Below are 17,961 nucleotides of genomic sequence, written 5' to 3' on the forward strand. Positions count from 1 at the left end.
TCTACAAGTGTATGTACACTTTTGACCAGGACTGTAAGTTCCTGCTGAGTGTTTGCTTGTGCAACGCTGGACATTTAACAGTTAAATGTCCTCCAATAAACACTCAAGGTTGGTCTTTTCTTGTACTTTAGTCAAGTCATTTACAAAAGATAGATATGATAAGCTAGAAGCTATTAGGAGCCAGCAGCTACTTGGAACACAATAGCACACAAGATATGCATGCATAATAAATGTCTTTCATTCAACAATATTGCAGTCTAAAGCACACAATGTGTGAATATAAAGTATCAAACATGTATAGTTCCATCTTACTTACACATACAAAGAGTGTTAGAAAGTAATTAATTTAATGGATTATTGTGGCCACTGGGTGTTGCCCAAAAAAAGCGAATTACCACTTCTCTTAAACTTAAAGACAGCACAAGTCTGTCGTAAAGTTATACCAACCATAACTTTACTTTTCAAACATGTTCTAACACACTAAAGAAAATACTAAAATGACGTACTATGATTGGTGCCGACATTGTATCGGATTGATATCGGAATTGGCCAACACTCAATGCTCCCGTATCGTTATCGTATCGTAAGTGAAAACGTACGATAGTACATTTGAACATTTTTTTTTGTTTTTTTTGTTTAGTCTTTATTTGAAGGGACAGTGTACAGAAACATTAAGCTCAAAGACAGATATGTTCTGTACCAGATTATAGCTAAATAGCTCATTTCCATCTGCAGTCCCTGGCTACCTAAATTAAAGGGATACAAAAATCATGCAATAAAATTATGACAATAAAATCATACACAAGTATTAAGAAAAAAGTCATAAAATGCCCTTTCATGGACACATTAATAACTGCCATACATGTACAAGTAATATAAATACACTAAAACATGTTTTAAATTGTCATTATCCACAAACAAGGTGGGCGTCAAATGGCAGATGTCATTTGTATTAATATTCTTAAACTACTACCACCTAAGTGTAAAAATAAGTGCACCAAGTGATAACAGTTTCCTAGCCAGCTAACAGATCACTTCCTTAGCCTCACAATCGTTACAATCGCTCTTAAACATTTTATTACAGTCGGGGAAACGTGCTGGTTTATCACACCTTTTATTGTAGTGTGTGATAGAAAACATGCTTTAACATTCTGCCCTGCGTTACATTCAAGCTAAAGGTGTTGGCTCGAATTGTGCATAACTTTCATTTCCCACCGCATTGTAACAATGAGGTCATTATTACCAAAGACTGAAGCATTGTGAAAACCACACCCAGTACGGGAATTCTTGTCACACATATTTGAGGTTTTATTGGTTGTTGATGTTATTTTCATGTAAACAATCTTCCAAAAAAGCCACAAAGCCAGAACAACATTTGAACGTTTATTGACTTATGAACAGAAAATGAGCAAGGAAACATCTAGCCTGCTACGTATATATGATGGGTATGAACGTCAACCTTATTTCCACGTCTTCCACAGCCCCCTGAGTGTTGCAAATCCAATGACAAGAACAAACTAAACTCACATGTCCTTTGACTAGGTCTGGGTACGATTTCACGATACGATACGTACCACGACACGTGGGTCACAATACACTTCCGTATTCCCATATTGTGACACAACTTGCAATATTCTACATAGTTCACTTGGTCAAATAATCAAGTTCCATTTTGCCAGGTTCAAACACTGATGACAATTATTAAACAAGACAAGAGGCAAAGAATTAAACAGAGACAGAATTCAATTTGGACTCAATTGAGGAGACACGCCTGGACACACTGTATGTACCCTTGTACAGTATCTCAGCACGCTCTGCCAAAAGATTGCATGCCTCCTTCTTTTATTTTGGACCCTCCCCTACCACCTGGCCACCGCTGTTTCCAAAGGAGAAAGCTCGCAAAAAAGTTTAGAGTTTAGAGTTTGAGTTTATTTGGAACATGCAAGCATACAACATGATACATCACAATTTCCAGTTTCTTTTCAACATGTTGGAAAAGGAGTAGGAAGAAGCAGAGCTTATTTAATCCTACCCCTTTTCTTTACATAACAGTTGCTGAAACTTTTTTATTCACTTCCTGTTCTCAATTTATTCACAATAAACTCCATAGGTAATCACAATAAAAATAAATAAATAAATAATAGTAAGAATTTAATAATAATAATTGGTGAAGTAAGTCATATTTCATGTGATGAGATAAGTAAGATTACTTTAAGAATGAATGAAATAAATGGAGAATGTTTGTCATGGTTCTTCTTCTTTGTACTTTGTAAACACTTTAAGTTTGAAGAGTTTCTTGAAGTGTATCATATTAGTACATTGTTTGATTGCTTTGCTTCATCCATTCCATCATTTAATTCCACATACTGATATACTGAAGGTCTTAAGTGTTGTACGTGCAAACAAATGTTTTAAATTACATTTTTCTCTAAGATTATATTCCTCCTCTTTTGTTGAGAAGAATTGTTGTACATTCTTGGCTAGCAGGTTATAGTTTGCTCTGTGCATAATTTTAGCTGTTTGCAAATTCACTATGTCGTGGAATTTCAGTATCTTTGATTCAATAAATAAAACATTTGTATGTTCTCTATATCCAACATGATGTATTATTATAACTGATCTTTTTTGTAACACCGTTAATGAATGAAGTGTAGTTTTGTAATTATTTCCCCATATTTCTACACAGTAGCTCAGATATGTAACACTAGTGAGCAGTAGAGAATATGAAGTGATTTTTGGTCTAGAACATGTTTTGCTTTATTCATTATTGACGTGTTTCTTGCTACTTTATGTTATATATTTTTTACGTGACATTTCCAGTTCAATTTATCATCAATCATTATACCTAGAAATGTGGTTTCATTTACTCTTTCAATTTCTATTCCGTCTATTTGTATTTGTGTTTGACTTTCTCTTCTACTATTACCAAATAGCATTATTTTAATTTTACTGAGATTCAACGACAGTCTGTTTTTGTCAAACCATCTTTTTAATTTGTTAATTTCTTCTGTTATTATTTGTATTATCTCCTGTGTGTTCTCTCCTGAACAAAACGCTGTTGTATCATCCGCAAATAATACTAACTTTAAATCTTTTGTAACTTTACAAATGTCATTTATATAGAGATTGAATAATGAATAAGTTCACAGAAAAGGTCGTAAACAATTCACAGGAAAGGTCAGTTCAATAAGAGTTTGTAAAATACTTCAAAAAGAGGTAATCTGGAAATTGGGCAGATATGTCATCGCTCTGCTCTGAAGTCCTTGGGCCAGAACAACATCCTTCTGTTGATTACCATACATGAGAGAAAACAGGAACACCTTCTTGCTCTCCCCCCCCCCCCCCCCGCCTTACACAGTGGAGTTTTAGCAGCCTTCCTGTTGGTAGGCCTCAAAGACAGCCCCTGTCCTTTTGCCTGGAACTCATTTCAACACAAAGTTGTTTGTGATAACTTACAATTATTCCAACACATTTACTGCACTAGATCAAGTTTCTTGCCCCTTAAATGTAAAACAAAAATGCCCTGCACTTCTTGTACTGCCTTGCTCACCTGCAAGGTAGCAGTAAAGTGACATTTCATATTAAGTCATTTATATCAACATTTTTGATGCTGACTAAACTGATTGTCTCCATGTGTTCATGTTCACTCCTTACCTTATTCCACACTCCACTGCCCAGCACTAATTCACTCATTTAAGCTTTAATTAAAGATTTAATGGCAGCAAGTTCTAATCGCAGCGTGTTTTTTTTCAGCGTTGTTAACTTCTAATGTTATTCCAGGGCTCACTTAGGAGTTGGACCAACTTCACTGACCTTTCACATCAGAACATTGTGATGCTGCAAGGTTGTCACAATTGTGTCAGCGCGTGCGTGCGTGCGTGTGTGTGTGTGTGTGTGTGTGTGTGTGTGTGTGTGTGTGTGTGTGTGTGTGTGTGTGTGTGTGTGTGTGTGTGTGTTAAGCTGTGGGAAGCTTTTGTGAAGACTGCAGGATCTGTGTGATCAAACCAGTAAGAGGCTTAATGTCTGCACAGGAAGCCACTGTGAAAGATAGCGGTCACACACACACACACACACACACACACACACACACACACACACACACACACACACACACACACACACACACACACACACACACACACACACACACACACACACACACACACACACACACACACACACACACACACACACACACACACACACACACACACACACACACATTCTTCTATTTATTACCTTCTTGAGACCGGCGAAAAATGCCTCCCTCTTTAGGACCACCTTTTCTAGATATATAAAGAAGTGTATTTACAACATTAATAATATATACATACTATGCAAATATAAAAAAGGTAAGTTTTTAGTATTTTTTTTTTTGTAATTTGTTTTAATTTTCATTATTTACTTCCAGTTTTTACAGTATGTCTTTGTATACATTTTTATTTTTTTTAATTAATTTTGACCAGAGGGGGAGCACTTCAAATTTGTACACACACTCGTTATTACATATGTTGACCAGAGGGGGAGCACTTCAAATTTTTACAAACACTTGTTATTTCATATGTTGACCAGAGGGGGAGCACTTTTAAAAGCCACACACAGTCCGTTTGAAAAATCCCTCCTTTTTGGGACCAGCCTCATTTTGATAGATTTCACCACCAGGGGGTGCAAATAAGATCTCTATTTTTTTTGTTTTTTGTAATGTGCTTAAGGCCGATGACAAAGGAGTCAGGGACCACAGATGGCCCCTGTGCCGCACTTTGGGCAACCCAGCTGTAGAAGCTAACTGTTAATGACCACCATAGTCTTAGTAGCGTAGAGTATTTGTTCATCCTATGCTCACATATGGCTTGTCTTACGTCAGCACCGGAAGTGGTAATATCAGATGTTCACCTGGCGGCTTTTTTCGGGGATGAATAGGGAAGTCCTTCTTTAGCTGCCATCTTGTTTTATCATATATTGCTGCCTTTGCACCTGTCAATAATTACTCTTGTATGCACATTAAATCAACAAAACATCCTGACTTTGGAGCAATGTTCACGGACTCTAGTATTTGGCTCTCTATTAGATGCAATGTTATTGGGACAATAATTTATGTCATCACTTGTTCACACCTCCTCATATGGACGGCACTCAGCATCAAGGGTTGGAATTGGGGGTTAAATCACCAAAAATGATTCCCGGGCGCGACCACCGCTGCTGCCCGCTGCTCCCCTCACCTCCCAGGGGGTGAACAATGGCGATGGGTCAAATGCAGAGAATAATTTCGCCACACCTAGTGTGTGTGTGTGACAATCATTGCTACTTTAACTTTCACTTTAATTAACTTTTCCTTGTTGATGTCTCAAGAAGGTCAGAAATACAAGAACACACACACACACACTCACAATTTACAAACGCGTGTGTGTGTGTGTGTGTGTGTGTGTGTGTGTACTCATGGGTACAATACAGTTGAAATAAGCAACATAGGCTGCACTCCTTCAACGTCTGTAAAAAACTGTGGATGTACTACCAGTCTGTGGTTGCCAGTGTTCTGTACTACATGGTAGTGTGCTGGGGGGGGGCAGTATATCTAAGAAGGACAGCTCCAGACTGGAGAAACTGATCAGGTGGGCCGGTTCTACGATCGGACTAAAACTGGACTCACTGGTGACGGTGGCAGAGAAGAGGACTGTGGAAAAACTAGTGAGCATCCTGGATGATGCCAGTCACCCTCTGCATAGCGTTGTCAGTAGCCAGAGGAGCCTGTTCAGTGCTAGACTGCTTCATCCCAAGTGCAGGACTAATAGACTAAAAACTCCTTTGTCCCACACACCATTAGACTGTACAACTCCTCTCTGGGGTACTAGAATGATGGGGGATGCAAAACAATAACAGTGTAATACGTTTTCATAACATGGTCACTAATGCCTAGTTTCTCTTGTTGTATTCTTATTTTACTGTTATATTTGTATTCTCATTGATGCTTTTGTTTCTATTCTATTGTAATATTTTTCTATTTTGTTTCCATTTATACCCCCATTATTTACTTTTTTAAATTCGATCTCAATTCTGTACACTGCTGCTGGAATTAAAATTTTCCTGAGGGAACTCTCCTGAAGGAATCAATAAAGTACTATCTATACATCTATCTATCTATCTATCTATCTATCTATCTATCTATCTATCTATCTATCTATCTATCTATCTATCTATCTATCTATCTATCTATCTATCTATCTATCTATCTATCTATCTATCTATCTATCTATCTATCTATCTATCTATCTAGTACATGTGAAAGGCACTATTACTGCCATGATTCACATCTACACAAAAAAACAAAGTATTTGTACGACGGTAAATGGTTGCAAAATGTGGTGTTGTGACCTGAGCTGAAGACGTGTGAAGTGATGGCTTGTAAAAGGAGGCAGACACGAGACAAAGACAACGGCACAAGGTTGTGTACAGCAGGCAGGGAAAGGATGATTAATAAGAGCTATTAAGCTGTAACAGCAGATCATAGTCTGCTCCCTCTGGCCATATTACGCTGACATGATGAAACGCTTGTATTAGCCATGGGAGAGCGCTAGTCATGCAGATAATAGCCACGTCCCAGGAGTCATGCAGATAATAGCCACGTCCCAGGAGTCATGCAGATAATAGCCACGTCCCAGGAGTCATGCAGATAATAGCCACGTCCCAGGAGACCTGCAGAAGGAATGAATGCGGCTGGGCCGTCATTTACATACAAACTTCATGAATGGATGGCACAAGTCTTTAACTTCTCCGAGATCTGCTGTACAAGTGCAGGCTAATTCAGTGTTTGTTACTATTTATTCTCAGACTTTCTTTCTTTCTTTCTTTCTTTTAGTTTATTTGGAACATGAACACATTTACATCATAAAACATCACACAATTTCATATCATTTCATTTACATCAAGCCCGAAAAGGAGTAGGAAGAAGCAAAGCTTATTTAATCCTACCCCTTTCCCACTTCAAAGCATTTACAATGATATAAAATAATTTACTGACCTTTTTATATAATAAAATAACATCTATGAATTAGTATATACAACAGTTTGTAATATGTAATTAATTAATTCAGTCATTATTAACATACTGAGATGAAGAATATTTTCAATAAGGTTGGAAGTTTTTCTCATAATTCTTCTTCTTTGTACTTTGTAAGCACTATTAATTTAAACAACTTCTTAAACTGGATCATGTCAGTACAATTTTTAACTTCTTTACTTAATCCATTCCATAATTTAATTCCACATACTGTTATGCTAAAAGTTTTAAGTGTTTTTCGTGCATATAAATGTTTGAAATTATTTTTTCCTCTAAGGTTATATTTCTCCTCTTTAGTTGAGAAGAAATGTTGTACATTATTTGCTAGCAGGTTATAGTTTGCCTTGTACATCATTTTAGCTGTTTGCAATTTTACCAAATCACCAAACTTTAATATTTTTGACTTAATAAATAAAGGGTTTGTATGTTCTCTATATCCAACATTATGTATTATTCTAACTGATCTTTTTTGTAACATGGTTAACGAATGTAGCGCACATTTGTAGTTATTTCCCCATATTTCTGCACAACAACTCAGATATGGTAACACTAGTGAGCAGTAGAGAATATGAAGTGATTTTTGGCCCAGGACGTATTTTGTTTTATTCATTATTGAAATGTTTTTTGCTGCCTTATGTTGTATGTTTTGTATATGAGATTTCCAGTTCATTTTATCATCTATTAATAATCCCAAAAATCTGGTTTCTTTTACCCTTTCGATGTCTACTCCGTCTATTTGTATTTGCGTATGATGCTCTTTCCTACTATTACCAAATAGCATTATTTTAGTTTTACTGAGATTCAAAGATAGTCTGTTTTTGTCAAACCATCTTTTTAATTTGTTCATTTCTTCTGTTATTATTTGTATTATCTCCTGTGTGTTCTCTCCTGAACAGAAAGCAGTTGTATCATCTGCAAATAAAACTAACTTTAAGACTTGAGGACTATTTTGCTCTCCAAACTGAGCTTCTCACTTTTCTCTCCTCCAGCTCGTTAATAAGCCTGGCATCAAACTTCATGCCTCGTTTTGGAAGAGATCTCCTTGGCTCGTACTCTTCGTCTGTATGTTATATGAAAGATGAATCCTGAGGTATGGAGTCTTGGAGAAGTTAATAAGCGGTGAGGAAAATGCATTGAAAAGACGTGTGGAGTGGTAAATGGTAAATGGGTTATACTTGTATAGCGCTTTTCTACCTTCAAGGTACTCAAAGCGCTTTGACAGTATTTCCACATTCACCCATTCACACACACATTCACACACTGATGGCGGGAGCTGCCATGCAAGGCGCTAACCACCACCCATCAGCAGCAAGGGTGAAGTGTCTTGCTCAAAGACACAACGGACGGGACGAGGTTGGTAGAAGCTGGGGATCGAACCAGGAACCCTCAGGTTGCTGGCACGGCCACTCTCCCAACCATCAAAAACCTGAATTCATCATGAAATGGATACATCGCCGATGTCTATCATGCTTATGTGGTATTACGATATGTAATATCACACAGCGTTATGTGATTGGTAGCAAAAAAGTCAATTTTACTTCAAGGTGGAAACATCTACATCTACAAAGTGTTTCTAATAGAGGTGGGAATCTTTGGGCACCTCATGATTCCATTACGATTCAGGAGCTACGATTCGATCAAAAATGGATTATTGATGCATCTTTAATTCATGCATATTGATGCTTTTGGTTTCACTAAATGGTATGAAGCGACTGGGATGAGAATCAGCACCTCCAAGTCCGAGTCCATGGTTCTCGCCCGGAAAAGGGTGGAGTGCCATCTCCAGGTTGGGGAGGAGATCTTGCCCCAAGTGGAGGAGTTCAAGTACCTGGGAGTCTTGTTCACGAGTGAGGGAAGAGTGGATGGTGAGATCGACAGGCGGATCGGTGCGGCGTCTTCAGTTATGCGGACGCTGTATCGATCCGTTGTGGTGAAGAAGGAGCTGAGCCGGAAGGCAAAGCTCTCAATTTACCGGTCGATCTACGTTCCCATCCTCACCTATGGTCATGAGCTTTGGGTTATGACCGAAAGGACAAGATCACGGGTACAAGCGGCCCAAATGAGTTGCAGTCAGACACATTTTAGAACTTTCTGCATGACTTTATTTACAATAACTAAATTGGTTATTGCCGTTCACTAAACTATTGTAGTCCATGTCCATGCATCTCAAACTGGATGATTCCCCCCACCTCGAGTCTTCTTTCTCATCTTGCTTTATCTGCTTTTCCAGTGGGAGGAAATCGGGGAGGTGGATGAAGACTACAACCCCATCCACACTTACCAAGTGTGCCGGGTCATGGAGCAGAACCAGAACAACTGGCTTCACACCAACTGGATACTAACCGAGGGAGCCCAGCGGGTGTACATCGAGCTGAAGTTCACCCTGAGAGACTGCAACAGCCTCCCCGGGGGCGTGGGCACCTGCAAGGAGACCTTCAACATGTACTACTACGAGACGGACGGGGATGAGATGGAAGACGGGGAGCTGAGAGACGGCGAGGGGATCACGGTGGAGGAGGACCGGGCCATGAAGGAGAGCCGCTACATCAAGATCGACACCATCGCAGCGGACGAGAGCTTCACAGAGCTGGACCTGGGGGATCGGGTTATGAAGCTCAACACTGAAGTCCGTGATCTAGGCCCTCTGACTCGGAAGGGCTTCTACTTGGCCTTCCAGGATTTAGGAGCCTGCATCGCTCTGGTCTCCGTGCGGGTTTTCTACAAACGCTGCCCGTTTCTGGTGAAAAGCCTGGCCGAGTTCTCCGACACCATCCCGGGATCAGAGGCCTCGCAGCTGGTGGAGGTCGTGGGTCGCTGTGTCAACAACTCCCTGCCTCTGTACGAGCCTCCCAGGATGCATTGCAGCACCGAGGGAGAATGGCTGGTGCCCATCGGGAAGTGCGTGTGCCAGCAAGGATTTGAAGAAATCGCCGGATCCTGTCAAGGTAAGCACTTTTTTCTTGTATTCCTACTTCATCCTGCATTGTCTGCTTCTTTATTCATCGCAATATGTTTTTTTATTTTACTGAGTGCTTGTGTTTTTACTGGGCTTAGTGGATGTTTTCTCCTGAGCCCTGCAGCACTTTGCTGCTCTCCTGCATCCGCCTTTCTGCTCAGCCTGGAGCCCAAACATTCCCACCTCTCAATTCCCACCTGCACCTCGGTCTCTCCTCCTCTCTAATGCTCCTTTCAACAAATACCACTGCTGCGCATTTGCTATTTATTACCAAGTTCTAATGGACACCTTCAAGTAGCAGCAGAGTGGAAAAACAAGTTGACTTTATGTCATTATATCATTAAACCATGTCCAATTGTTTTTACAATCCACAAAGAATGGGAAAATACCCTCTAAAATTTCACAAAATGCCACAAAATGCCAATTGGAATATTGCGCTCGATGTGCTGTTTATCATTCACAATCCTTAAGACAAGAACACACACATTGGCCTTTTTTATGCATTCAAAATCATAAATAAATATCTAACAACTGATTCAACAGATGGAGGTGTTCATAATACTCTGTACAAACATCCAGCAAGTGCCAACAATACTCTATTTACATGGCGTGACCTGAAAATCAACCAAATATGAGTGAAATTGTTATTATAAGCGCTAACGCAGACAGACTATTTTACGAGCGCATTGATAGCAGTGAGCTAACGCTCTATTGTTGACACACTGAGCTGGCGGCTGCTTCTGCTTGGTCTCAAACTTGCTAAAAGTCACTTCTAGATTATAACGCATGCATCTCTCACCTGCTAGTAGACAGATGTAACCATGGTCTGACAGGCGGGTCCACTTTCACATCCCCCGAGATGGCTAAATAGACCCCACAAGATGCTTCCTGCAGGAAGTTTTTAACCTTTTGTGAGGATTTCGATTGAATCTTTATCTAAACGGAATTATGTGAGCGTACCGTCGGACGGCATCCCAGTGAGAGTGGAAATATTAGACTTAGACAAACTTTATTGATCCACAAGGGAAATTGGTTCTCGCCCGGAAAAGGGTGGAGTGCCATCTCCAAGTTGGGGAGGAGATCTTGCCCCATGTGGAGGAGTTCAAGTACCTCGGAGTCTTGTTCACGAGTGAGGGAAGAGTCGATGGTGAGATCGGCAGGCGGATCGGTGCGGCGTCTTCAGTAATGCGGATGCTGTATCGAGCCGTTGTGGTGAAGAAGGAGCTGAGCCAGAAGGCAAAGCTTTCAATTTACCGGTCGATCTACGTTCCCATCCTCACCTATGGTCATGAGCTTTGGGGTTTGACCGAAAGGACAAGATCACGGGTACAAGCGGCCGGAATGAGTTTCCTTAGAGTCTGCTTAGAGATGGGGTGAGAAGCTCTGTCATCCGGGAGGATCTCAAAGTAAAGCTGCTGCTCCTCCACATGGAGAGGAGCCAGATGAGGTGGTTCGGGTATCTGGTCAGGATGCTACCCGAACGCCTTCCTAGGGAGGTGTTTCGGGCACGTCCGACCGGCAGGAGGCTCCTGGGAAGACCCAGGACACGTTGGGAAGACTATGTCTCCCGGCTGGCCTGGGAACGCCTCGGGATCCCCCGGGAGGAGCTGGACTAAGTGGCTGGGGAGAGGGAAGTCTGGGCTTCTCTGCTTAGGCTGCTCCTCGGACAAGCGAAAGAAAATGGATGGATGGATGTTTTTGTCACCCAGGATGTGTCGGCAGCATCACGCACGTCTCTTCCAGACGGATGTGTGACTGAACAGAAAGTTTACTACTTCTTGTAGTCATTTTCCATTGCCACTGATGCTCAGACTCCTTTCAAGCCCCCCTTCAGTAATTTGTCACTTGAGTGGCTGAAGGACAAACAATATGAGCTGTGGAGCTCTGCTGGCCAGGTGACCTTCTGATTAGCAGACAGCCAATCTACCCCCCTGTGTCCTGCTGGCCCACTTTGTTGTTCCATTGTCCCCAAGCTATGTGCACAAGGCGGCTTTATCAAGGACCATTTAGCATGGCCACTTTCCCATCCTGCCTCCAGGAAGTCGCAGTAAATCTCTCCTTTCCTCGCTGCCCACATCTCATGCTTTAATTGGCGCAGCCTTAATTTGTTCAGTAGTTTCACACCACCTTGGTGTTCTCCTAACATCATTGTATTACTACCACCTTTTGTCTGTGCCTGCAGGAACAATTCTCATTGTGCGGTCAATGAAATAAATGCTTCCTGCTTGTCTTTAAAAAGGACATTTCTTTCTGTGGCTCTGCTGCCGCTTTCATGGACTCTGCCATGGTTCCAAAACATTAAGCAATGTTTCATTTCAACGACGTTCTTCTCCCCTCGCCGCTAAGGAGGCGAAGTTGTGTCACATGCTAATTACCAAAGGTTGTTCAACATTAATTTCTGGATAAAAGGCGTCTCGGCGCTCAGCAGTAAACAGGTCTCACATGGCCAGTCAAGCTAAACAAATAAACGTGACTCCTCTGGCAATGAATGAAGCTGCGGTATTTCCTTTATTTACGCCACAGAATACAAATGAGGTGTCACACTGCCAGCCTTTTCAAGGATCTCTTTTTTTTGGCTTGATATGTTCTAAATATTACGTGGGCTTCATTAGTCATAAGTAGGGCTGGGTACCAACACCTGGTACCTCAACATCGATACTGCTACTCATCGGTACCAATTTTTGGTACTTTCTTGTGCCTTCATGTCGTAATGAATGTTACTTTGTGTTACGAAGAAGACGGCACGGAAACAAGGATGTAGTTTTAGCTCTATTTATTATAATATATAATATGATGAAGTGTGTAACTACCGTATTTTTCGCAGTTTTTTTCATAGTTTGGCCGGGGGTGCGACTTATACTCAGGAGCGACTTATGTGTGCAATTATTAACACATTACAGTAAAATATCTAATAATATTATTGATCTCATTCACGTAAGAGACTAGACGTATAAGATTTCATGGGATTTAGCGATTAGGAGTGACAGTAAACGTATAGCATGTTCTATATGTTATAGTTATTTGAATGACTCTTACCATAATATGTTACGTTAACATACCAGTTGGTTATTTATGCCTCATATAACGTACACTTATTCAGCCTGTTGTTCACTATTCTTTAGACATTTTAAATTGCCTTTCAAATGTCTATTCTTGCTGTTGGCTTTTATCAAATACAATCCCCCCAAAAATGCGACTTATACTCCAGTGCGACTTATATATGTTTTTTTCCTTCTTTATTATGCATTTTCGTCCGGTGCAACGTATACTGCAGAGCGATTTATACTCAGAAAAATACAGTAATCCAAATATGTGTGGTGTGCGACTATGTGTAGTGATTAGCTGAGTGTTACCAGGAGTGTTGAGCGAGAGGCGGAAGTCCAAGGGGGCAAAGCAGCCTCGAAGGTCCAGAGACAGGCAGGAGGTCAGGGGCAAGAGCGAGGCGTCAAAAGTCCGCATCCAGGTGGGAGGTCGAGATCCGAAAAAGGGGGCAGCCAGGGAACCAGAAGGGAATACGGGGAGACGAGACACGCAGCTCGTCGTCAGGGAACGGAGGATTGATTGATTGAGACTTTTATTAGTGAAGTACATATTCCGTACAATTGACCGCTAAACGGTAACACCCGAATAAGTTTTTCAACTTGTTTAAGTCGGGGTCCACTTAAATTGATTCATGATACAGATATATACTATCAGATATATACTATCATCATAATACAGTCATCACACAAGATAATCACATTGAACTATTTACATTATTTACAATCAGGGGTGTGGAGGACTGTTGTGTACAGATTAGGTCGCTACGTTCTGGCCCGGAACGCAGGTTTGCTCTGGCTTAAGAAGCCCAGGGAGCTTATCAGAGACAGGTGTGTTGAGTGCTGATTGATTGCAGCCGGAGTGGCGCTCAGCCTAGCGCACAGATGAACGCGCATCCCAGGCCGTGACAATTTCTTTATTATTAACGTTTCATTTTTTTAATTGAACACTGAGCTGATTGTGACTTTGCTTTCCAGTTTTTATATCTTGATTGCTTACACTTCTATGTCTCATTTGCAAGTATTATATAGGCGACTTGGCATGCTGTTGCAGTTCCAAGACACTAGATGGCATTAGTGTCCAGACTAGAGTGTGTTGCTGAGTCAAGTACTAATATTTGCCATTAAAGATGAATCTAGTCTTTTGTTTTGGCCTACAATGTGTTAGTACTGTAAGTATTGTACGGTTAGTTGTAGTTTTAATTTGGAGATGTTAAAATCGCCATGTAAAATCACTAATTCCAATCAGTAATATGTCTTTGGCAAATCCAATGTCGATTAGCTTCGAGCTAGCACATTTTGGAAAGTGGAGCATTACTTTACATTTGAGTGTTTTGGCACAGAAGATTGTAACTTTATCTGGAGGCAGTTTGAGTGATCTGCAGTCGGACATGACGTCACATGCTACACAAGTATCCAAATATGGCATCTTTTCAGTGGAAACATGAAGGTGCATTTGTAAGTATTAGATTGTATTTAAATAAAAATAAGATGCATTCTGATTTGTTCATTTGCCTTTGTATTCATTTGATATTTCTGTCATTAAAATGTAACATATTAGATGTATTTTGGGTGTTTTTTAGCTGTACTCCCTACTTTACATGAACCTTTTGTGCTGCTGGAAATAACACAAATGAACATGAATGGCCGTTCGTCCTATTCAGCCACATTTTAAGCACACACACCTGGCGGAGAGTGAATTGTTGCAGGTGAGAGTGCAGCACAATGTGAGGAAACGTAGCCGAGCATGATTTAACGCCGTCTTTTTAGACGTGGCACAGAAGTGGTGGTGGGCCAGCTCGTTCTCACCTTCTTTGTCTTCCTCTCGTTTTGTTACCACTCCGTTATTTCTCTGTCTCCATTTTATCTTTACTTGACGGCCTCCAATCTTCCCCGCGCTTGCTCGTCTTTTCTTTTCCATCCAACTTTGACTGAGTTTATCTCCATGTCGCTGTCACTCATTTATTGTGTCCCAGCCCCCCCCCCTTCCCCCCACCCGCTGCCTATTCTAGAACAAAACCCTCTGCGTTGGCACTCGGTGAGGGTCCCTCCCCTCCCCTCTTCTCAGCACAGCACACACACATTTGCATTTGCTTCGCTGTTGTCTGCCATTATAAGGAGATTAGTGGAGAACATTAGCATAAAAGATTGGTCACTTAAATGAATGAAAGATGTCAAATATTGTGTCTGATAACAGGACAGTAAATCCCCAGCAAAAAAACAAAAAACTGCAAATAATGGATGCACCTATGGAAATATAAGCCTTGTAAATTGCCTCACACTAGTGGTGTAACTAGGGGTGTAACGGTACACAAACATTTTGGTTCAGTACGTACCTCGGTTTAGAGGTCACGGTTCGGTTCATTTTCGGTACAGTAAGAAAACAACAAAATATACATTGTCTGGTTATTTATTTAACAAATTTGTAAACAATGGCTTCATCCTTTTAACATTGAGAACACTATAATAATTCTGCCCATGTTAATCAACATTAAACTGCCTCAAGTTGTTGCTCAGATTAAATACAATGACAAAACTTTTCTTCTACATATAAAAAGTGCAACATTAAACAGTTTCAAGTCAACTCATCATGCTTAATTTATTACAGCATTTGGGAAGCCTGTAGTTGGTTTTTATTATGTCAATTTTATATTTTTATCAACATGTGATAGCAGGGACCCTGCCATTCAAAACTAGGCTGCTACATTACTAATGATTCATGTAACTATAGCTGAAAAAATAGTACAATAGCAATAGGAGAGACTATTCATCCCTGAACACCTTGGAGTTCATGTCGGCTTAATGATGCACTTACATTATTATATCAACTATCAGAGACAGAAACTCTTCATTTAACATAATGTCCTTTTTTGCTGCTTCAACACAGCTCAATCAACACAGAAAAAGGTCATGTGAAATAACAGACAGACAGGGCTTTGCTGTCCGTAACACACACACACACACACCGCAAAATGAGCTAACGTTACGCTAAAAACGAATTAGCCTTCACCTCAAGCCAGGACTGCGAGCGAACCGAATTCCCCGTACCGAAACGGTTCAATACAAATACACGTACTGTTACACCCCTACTTCACACACTTAATAAACACAATTTAATTGCACAATGTATACATACTCACCACTAATGAATCATAATGAAAGATAATGAAATGTGAGTCTTGGTTTCGACCAGACATCTTCAATTCCATTTGTACCCAATTTTTGTCAGAAGTAGTTCCATCTTTGTGAGGGCTATTTCAAATGTTATACATATGAATCTTTGTGTTGTCTTTAACTTATTATTAGCAATGTTTTAGATTTTTCTTATGACATAACTACTCAATCTTCAATAAGGTCCATTTATTAGGGTAGGTCAGGTTATAAGCAATAATGTAATATTCAAAACAAAATGTCATGTTCCATCAAAACAACAAAAATATTCCTACTTGCAGTTTGATTTTGCGATTTTAGTGCATTTAATGTTTGTTGTTGTCACCCCTGAATGTTGAGAAAGTGTTTTCCAATATTCCTGTGGTCCGTCTCATCATGGCGTCTTAAATTGGACTACTAGACAACTTGGAACATGCTGTTTTCATGCAAATCCAGCAAAGTGTCAATATGTGAATGGCTACAAAAACGAAAGTGAAACAAACAAACAAACAGTGCAGTGGTAGGGGGACAAGTCCAGGAAAACACGAGCTAACCCAAACAACGGAAAGTGACGGACTAACGGTCTGGAGGCCACGGCCCATGGACCACCTAATGATGGTCTAGTCTTTATTCCGGTCCTCAGGTTACCTGCTTGATGCTGGCAGTTGTCTGCTTCTTCCTGGCTGGCAGTCAGACATGATGCAAGCTTTCTTCCAATCGTGCGTCTGCATGAGCCACATTGCTTGTTTTGTGTCATTCCAATAATATTTTACCATCCTATACTAACTTGTGGTTCTCACATTGGATAGTAACAACGTTTTTGATGAGGAAAAGCACAATCGGGCGGGTTTTATCACAAAAATACCCAAACATGGCAATTAGAAATGGCCCAAAATCTATACCACAATATAGTGACATATATTATAATATATATTTTGGGAATGTATATTGTCATAAAAACATTTCAAAATGGGTTACAAAGGCTTCTAAGTTAAGTAGTGACATATGTAGTAACAAAGAGCGTCATTGTTGTTATTTTGTCAAAACTGTCATTAATCTACTTGCTAAATTACTCATAATAGCTGTTTACTTTCTTTTGTAACACTTCTGTTCAAATGGAATACACACTCATTATTCTTCTGTTCTTTGGATAGTTTTAGACAATACTGCAAATGTGCGTATTGATTCAATACCACGTAGTTCTAGGGCCAGCTTTGGTCATACCAATACTGATACTTCAAAATGTTCAAGACCATTGAATGATTGCATTTTGGCTCACAATTCTAATCAATGAAAACCACAAGATGACTGTGTAACAATATCAAATCAATATTTCAATATTTTCGTAATATTGGAACTAATTTAAATCCTTTGTTTTTGCACTGAAGTCCTCCTGTGTCTAAGGCAGGGGTCACCAACGCGGTGCCCGCGGGCACCAGGTAGCCCGTAAGGACCAGATGAGTAGCCCGCAGGCCTGTTCTAAAAATAGCTCAAATAGCAGCACTTACCAGTGAGCTGCCTCTATTTTTTAAATTTTATTTATTTACTAGCAAGCTGCTCTCACTTTACTTGACATTTTTAATTCTAAGAGAGACAAAACTCAAATAGAATTTGGAAATCCAAGAAAATATTTTAAAGACTTGGTCTTCACTTGTTTAAATAAATTCATTAATTTTTTTACTTTGCTTCTTATTACTTTCAGAAAGACAATTTTAGAGAAAAAATACAACCTTAAAAATGATTTTAGGATTTTTAAACACATA

General features: G+C 40.1%; 1 protein-coding gene across 1 annotated transcript in view; it reads left to right on the plus strand.

Moving 5' to 3' along the window:
- The window catches only part of LOC133638630 (ephrin type-A receptor 5-like), a 61,003-nt gene extending 50,768 nt beyond the window's left edge, over positions 1-10,235 (plus strand). The window contains exons 4-5 of the mRNA XM_062031421.1: positions 9,285-10,039; positions 10,109-10,235. Coding sequence (XP_061887405.1) covers positions 9,285-10,039; positions 10,109-10,235 — 882 coding nt within the window. The remainder of the gene's footprint in view (positions 1-9,284; positions 10,040-10,108) is intronic.
- Positions 10,236-17,961: the final 7,726 nt, after the last annotated feature.

The sequence above is a fragment of the Entelurus aequoreus genome, linkage group LG21, assembly GCF_033978785.1.
Source record: "Entelurus aequoreus isolate RoL-2023_Sb linkage group LG21, RoL_Eaeq_v1.1, whole genome shotgun sequence".
NCBI lineage: Eukaryota > Metazoa > Chordata > Actinopteri > Syngnathiformes > Syngnathidae > Entelurus > Entelurus aequoreus.